The sequence below is a fragment of the Benincasa hispida genome, chromosome 1, assembly GCF_027475165.1.
Source record: "Benincasa hispida cultivar pf3 chromosome 1, pf3_genome.v1.1, whole genome shotgun sequence".
NCBI classification, from domain to species: Eukaryota; Viridiplantae; Streptophyta; class Magnoliopsida; order Cucurbitales; family Cucurbitaceae; genus Benincasa; species Benincasa hispida.
Window position 1 is genome coordinate 31405784 of NC_143478.1, and position 7188 is coordinate 31412971.

General features: G+C 34.8%; 1 protein-coding gene across 1 annotated transcript; it reads right to left on the minus strand.

The window, feature by feature from the left end:
* Positions 1 to 4058: 4058 nt before the first annotated feature.
* Positions 4059 to 6922, minus strand: LOC120086143 (junctophilin-like protein). Its single transcript, XM_039042613.2, has 7 exons — positions 6463 to 6922; positions 6335 to 6366; positions 5688 to 5785; positions 5518 to 5600; positions 4980 to 5057; positions 4803 to 4901; positions 4059 to 4673 (listed from the first exon to the last, which is right to left on the minus strand). The coding sequence occupies exons 1-7, from the start codon at positions 6544 to 6546 to the stop codon at positions 4377 to 4379; spliced, it is 771 nt and encodes a 256-aa protein (XP_038898541.1). The 5' UTR covers positions 6547 to 6922; the 3' UTR covers positions 4059 to 4376.
* Positions 6923 to 7188: the final 266 nt, after the last annotated feature.

The following is a 7188-nucleotide window of genomic DNA, read 5'->3' on the forward strand; positions in this document are numbered from 1 at the left end:
CCTGTGAGGAATTAAAAAGAGAATCCTCGCGAGGAATTAATAGGGGAATCCCCATGGGAAAATTGGGAATGGGTCTCTGCGGGGACCTTGTTTCCTCGATGAGGAATCCCCACCTTATCTCTACCTTTAAATGGCAGGGATGGGGTGAATTCCCCACCCCCCCCCCCCCCCCCAGCCCCACCTCGACCCTCTTGCTAACCTTATCCTCAAGCCATATTTGTGAATCTTGCAAATATTTTCATGATTTAAGGGATGTTTCAAGGATGTCTATTTTATTACCTTATTCCTCTTGAGTTGATGTTGAATTTGTGGGTGACATACGTCTCAATGAATACATTATGTTGACTAATGTTTTATACATTCCCACTTTTACTTTCAATCTTATATCCATCAGTGCTTTAACTCATCAGTAGCCTCTTGCCATTAAGTTTGTTGGTGATTTTTGTGTTGTTCAAGACAAGTCTCTTCGACAACGATTGGTAGGGCTAGCATTGCTCATAGAGTGTACATTTTGGATATTAGTTCCCATTCATTGGTTGTTGAATCTATTTCATATGTTACTTGCCCTATTGTTACTTTTGATACTTGGTATTGTCGTCTTGGGCATCCTTATGTTAAACATGTCTACTCTTAAGGATGTGATTCATATTGACCCTAAGAATTTTAATTCCCCTTGTTCTATATGTCTTCTAGCAAAACAAAAGAAATTTTCTTTTGTATCACAAAATCATGTTGCTTCTCATATATTTTTTTTTTACTATCACTACTTTTTAACCATAGTGGATGATTATTCTCATTTTACCTGGACCTTTATGATGAAAACAAAAGGTGAGACTTTGGTTATTGTACCTCGGTTTTTTATATGGTTGAAACTCAATTTGGTAGGCCAATTAAACAATTTCGATCAGATAATGCCTTGGAGTTGGCCTTTACAAATTTCTTTCATTCTAAAGGTGTTCATCAATTTTCATGTGTTGCTCAACCTGAACAGAATTTTGTTGTTGAAAGGAAGTATCAACATTTATTGAATGTTGCCTGATCTTTATTTTTTCAGTCTCGAGTTCTTATTCAGTTTTGGACTAACTATATTCTTACTTCTGCATTCTTAATCAATTGTACCACTTCATCATTATTAAAGTGGGAGATTCCTTGTGCTACATTATATGGTAAACCTGTTGATTATTCCATGTTGAGGTCATTTGGGTGTTTGTGCTTTGCATCCACTTTATCCACTCATAGGTCCAAATTTGATCCTCGTGCCACTCCTATGGTGTTTATTAGGTACCTTGCTAGTATGAAGGGCTATAGGTTATATGATATTGAATATATGCATTTTTTTATATCTCAAGATGTTTTTTTCCATGAGCATATATTTCCTTTTGCTTCAGTGGTTGACCAAGTTTACTTGAAAACACCTTTTGATGATGTTGTTAATTAAGTCTTTTGATTTTGTTGAGGCTCTTACTTCTCCAACTGACATTATTCCTCCCTTAGATGTTGTTCATTATACTAATGCAGTGAGATCTAGTCATGATGGGGTTGTACCAAATGATATTGAGTTGCCTGTCTTTGAATCTTCTCAGGATTTAGAACAGGTGGATGTTAGAAAGTCTTGTCGGATCTTAAGACCTCAAACTTACTTGAAGGACTATCATCGTAACATATTGTTATCTTAGGATGTCATGATCCCGAGTGTCACCACCTTTACGAAGTACCCTTTACAAAATTATTTGTCTTATAATCACTTGTCTATTGGCTATCAAATTTTGTACTATAGATTTATGCTTCCTGTGAACCCTGTTTTCATCAAGCTGTCACATTTCCTCATTGGCAGCAAGTTCTGGAATGTGAATTGACTGTGATGGAGAATAATCGTACATGGCCTGTTCTTCCCTTTCCATCATGTCAACACACCATTGGATGTAAATGGGTATAAAAAGTTAAGCAATATTCTGATGGCACAATTGAACATTACAAAGCTCGGCTGGTTGCAAAAAGATACAATCAACAAGAAGGGCTTGATTACATTAAGAATTTTCACTCATTGCCAAAATGGTTAGTATAAAAGTCTTGCTCACTCTTGTAGTTTCTTATCAATGGTCTTTAATCCAACTTGATGTGAATAATGCCTTATTGCATAGAGATCTTCTTGAGGAAGTTTATATGGACTTGCCTTTTGGCTATAAGCATAACGTTGCTACACCTCAGGGAGAGCGTTTAGTTTTTCGTTTACATAAGTCAATCTATGGTCTCAAATAGGCTTCTAGAATATGGTTTGACAAGCACTCTCATGCCTTATTTCTTCTTGGTTTTAGACAATCAAAATCTGATTATTCTCTTTTTATCAGAGGATTTGGTGCCAGTTTCACTGCATTACTTGTTTATGTTGATCATATTGTACTAACGGGTGCTTATATTGTGATTATTAATGACCTTAAAGCCTAGTTAAATACTACCTTCAAGTTAAAGTATTTGGGGGATCTTCACTACTTCTTGGGTCTTGAACTTGCACGTTCTTCTCAAGGTATTTTTCTATCTCAACGACATTGTACTCTACAGATTCTTGAAGATGTTGTCATTCGGGTTGTAAACGTTTAAATTATCCTAGGAATCCTAACTTGCACTTGTCTCTTGGTGGTGGTCCTTTGTTAAAAGATTCAACTACTTATCGTTTTTTAATTGGTAGACATTTATATCTCACTATCTCTAGACCTGACATTGTATTTACAATTCATAAACTTAGTCAATATGTTTCTCAGCCTCGTCAATGTCATCTTGATGTTGCCCATCATCTTCTTCGATATTGAAGAGTTTTCCAAGTCACGAGATTTTTCTTTAGTCATGTACAGAGTTTCAACTTAAGGCTTACTTAGTTTCTAATTGGGCATCTTATGTGGATTCTCGTAAATACACAACTGACTTTTATGTGTTCATGGGTGATTCCATTATCTCTTGGAAGACTAAGAAACAACCAACTGTATCCAGATCATCAGCTAAAGCTGAATACAGAGTTCTTGCTGCTATTACTTGTGAAATTATTTGGATTCTGCTCTCATTTTTTGTGATAATGATGTTACTCTTTATATTGCTTCTAACCCTATGTTTCATGAGAGAACGAAACATATCGAGTTAGATTTCCATTTTGTTCGAGAAAAGGTTGTTAAAGGCATTGTTAAGCTTCTTCTTGTGAGGTCTCAACAACAACTAGTAGACGTTTTCAATAAAGCTCTTTCATCCAAAGTCTCTGTTCCCTTATTATTCAAGATGGGTGTGATTGACATTCACTTGCTATCTTGAGGGAGAGTATTAAGGGTAAATATGTAATTTCATTACATAAGGGTAGTCTTGTAATTTTTTTTCTTATTATTGAACCCATTTTATTGATTATTGGAAAATAATGAAGGAATGATGAAATTTTGAACCAACTGAATAACTTAACATTAAGTTACACAAATACATCATACTCACTAATAAAAAAAAATTTGTGGCACAAGAGACGATAAGAACGCGTCTAACAAATATTGTACATAGTATATGTATTTTCTCTTGACATTTTCATTTCCATTACATAAATTTATTGTTCTGTCCACCCTCATTTTCCCCTCCCTTCCCATATAACAATTGTTGAGAGATAAATTGTCTCCGAAGATCATCTTCTTCCATATTCAATATTTTCTAAATTCATCAACTTATTAGATACAAACTTAAAAAGTTTAAGCTCTTATTACACACTAAATTTAACTTTACGTATATAGAGAGATATTTATGTCAACTTACTCCGTAAAAACATATATTCTTAACCAAAAAGTCAAATATTCAAATACTCCAACCCTACATATTTAATTCACAAAACTAAAATCTATGAAGTTTTAAAATCTCGAATATGTCAAAATTGAAAGTTTAGAAAGTTATCAACCCCTTCTTAAATTTCAAACTACCTAGTAAACATAAACTTTTGATTTAGCCCATCTATTTTAAGCCAAATATTTCAGTGAGAATAAAACAGAGTAATTATGATAGGCAACTCTTCTTACAAGTCATGGTCACCACTCACGACCTTATAAAGACCATTCTCCTTTGGTCAAATATCATCAATAGAACAATCATCTTAACAGACCAGTTAGTGACAACACAGAAACATTATAAAGAGACAAATGAAAACACCAAAGAACTCGAAGCTAAATCTGTAGTTCTATTCCAGTCTATAGTATATTCCTAACTCCATCATCTAAGGCATCATCTAAGGCATCATCTAAGGAATGGCAGTGAACATGTAGCAAAAATAATAAACTTATTACTATTTTTTTTTTCAAATAAAAAAACCATTTTGATATTGATATTGACAATTTGGGATCTTGATATTGTAATGCTTAAGCTCACGCCCTACCATCTACATCAAAGCCAGAGCCAGTCCAGCCAGAGTCCGCAGAGCTTCTTCCTTTAGGCACTGCTCCAATTCCTTTCCCTCTACCATGAAACTGGTTTTTCTTTTTCCCTCTTCCTTCTGTCTCAGAAGGGGGCTTTTGATTTTGCCCATTTATCACTGGAGCTCCATCCCTGGCTATGTGATTGGGGACATTTTCACTTGCTTTTGCACCTGTTTCTGTTGATGTGGCAACTCCAGAAGAATCTGCATCTCTGCTATTCTGGGCACCTCCCATTGTCTTGACATCCTTTGTAACCCAAAAGGCATACATATTACGTCATATCTCAACAGGGCTATGTTAATGGCAAACCAGCAGAAGCCACTATAGTTCTGATTTGCATTAGAGATATTATATGCAATCTAATACAAGACTTACATGAGAAATAGAGGTTGATACTCGATTTGAATTCAAAGCTTCCATGCGCCGTTTTAGTTCTTCTAGTCTAGTCAACTGAAAGTTACTGCTTTCTTGAACCTATGGAGAACAAATGACGATGTTATCAAAGCAACTGCATTATTTTAACACAAGAAAGAATAACGCAGAGATATGTACCAGATGATTCAAGTCTTCACATAGTTTTTGCTTAGCTGCTTCCTCGTCCTGCACTACCTTTGATGCTGCTTCCCAAACCTGAAGGTAAAACATCATATAAGATTCCTGAGTAGCGATTAACAATCTTAAGAAGCAAGCCCGAATGAATGTACAGTGTTAAACACATGTATTAGAAGCAAACGGTTGACACCCATTTTGTGAAAATCCCAGAGAAAAGATATAGTTTGTGTGAAATGCAGTAAGAAAAAGATACAAATGGCAAGCATGAGAATATATTTTCACAGAACTTACCTATCATTTTTATTTTCTTGAAAAGATGTTATCGATATGCATCTTCAAACATCTAAATAAAATGCAAAGACATGAAATTTGGACAAAAATAGGGGAAAATGGTTATAATTTAGCAAGGCCAGAACAATTCTGCTGAATAAATCCTCCATATATCGTTTTCCCCTAAATTCTAGGTTCAAAACATCATACAAAGAATTGTGCAACTTGTGGAGCAGGCACAAAGTTACTGTACAATAAAGGGGCAAACCTTCTTTGCTTGTTCTTCTTTCAACTTAGCTGCACGCACTCTCTCGGTTGACACTTCTATTTTCTTCCGCAAAAGTTCAAGTGCTAGAGATATGCAACCATGGTTGATTGTGAGTCAGCCATTTCATGAAAATCAAGAATCAAAATAAAACAACTGAAAGTAAGCTCAACCTGCTTTTTTTGGTCCAGATGTGAGTTTCATCTCCATTGTAAGATTTGCCAACTCCCGTTCAACATCCCGAATTTTAGATAAATTTTCATCAATACATCTGAATAAAATAACAAACCAGGTCATGAAGAACATTTCTTGTTTAAGGAAAGAGGTAAAAAGAGAACAAGAAAACTTGATGCAGGATATTCAACTTCATTCCATTAATTTCATGCTTGGAGTAACAACAGGCCCAAATGTCATTTCTGAGGTGGAATCATTCTCAAAGATAAAGGCTGATCCTATTAGCTCAGAGGATGGACATTGGTTCCTCTCCATAAATTGAAGGCTCAAACTTCTAAATACTCTTAAGAAAAAGTGAAATTAACTAATCCAGGATGGTTCCTTCAGGATTTCCTCAGGTACCATTAATTGAATAGTAGTGCATTGTGCATTATAAATAAACACTTGCTATATCCATATCCGTTATCATCTAAAGAATGTAAACAAGGGTACCGGCCCACACTTAAATTTCCGTCAACAGGAAAGATAGAATAATAAGTGATGATAGCTCTACTTTTACGAATTGTAAGCAAAAGAAACACAAAAAAACCAAAGTATAAAATGCGCGAGAAACTAGATCTGAGAAGGTAATGAACGAAATTCGTACTTTCTCAATTGAAGACTCCCTTCCTCGATTATCTGTAACACAGTTCAATAACAAGTAAGCAAAATTGAAAAGAAGAAATAAGAACTAAATTGGGGAAAATGTTGCAGCCCAAAATTCAGATTCATTACCTTTTCGGTGTAGGCAATTACAGGAGCTTCCCTGGCAAGGCCATCGGGGCCAATCTCAGGCAAAAGAGAGGGATCAGAACCCATTGTTTCTGAAAACAATTTCTTGATAGGGAATCAGAATCAGAATCGAGAATGGGTTAAAAGGATTCTGGATTTGATCCAAACGAAAAAACCCAGCTTCTTAAAGCGACTATTGACTGCGAGAAAATGGGGATAGCGAGATCTCGGAAACTGGGGGCTCTTCGATGGGGGAAAGTAAGCTCAGTTTTGCAGGCAAAACGAAACGTCGAGGCTCAGCAAATGCAACCGCGAGTTGACCGATGGAAGCGCATGTGCTAAGCACGATAACAAAGAGAATTTGACGCAGAAATTTGTACACAAAAATCTAGGGTAAAGTCTACAAATTTTGAAAACTAACCTTTTTATAGTTTTATTGTATCTAAATCTGTTGTCAAAATATATAAATAGAGGATTTTCAAAAGTAGAAAAATAAGAAATAATAAAATTTAATCATTTTAGACTTATTAATGATAAATTTTTATCATTTTTTATCAATTTTTTTATTTTTATAAATAGTTTGATATTTTTTATATTTATGAAATTTTTCCTATATATCGTATCTAAATCTTAAAATTGGGGGAAAAATAGTTTAAGGTAGAATTTAATTTGAATTATATATATATATACTATTTCTTTTCAACTAATTTTATTTTGGTTAAAATTAAA

Excerpts from the sequence above, each read along its gene's own strand:
- LOC120086143 (XM_039042613.2), bottom strand. The coding sequence starts at position 6,546 with ATGGGTTCTGATCCCTCTCTTTTGCCTGAGATTGGCCCCGATGGCCTT. Across the intron at positions 5,058-5,517 it reads AAGAAGAACAAGCAAAGAAG|GTTTGGGAAGCAGCATCAAA; the intron begins GTTTGCCCCTTT and ends TTTTACCTTCAG. Across the intron at positions 4,674-4,802 it reads TATCAACCTCTATTTCTCAT|GATGTCAAGACAATGGGAGG; the intron begins GTAAGTCTTGTA and ends TGGGTTACAAAG.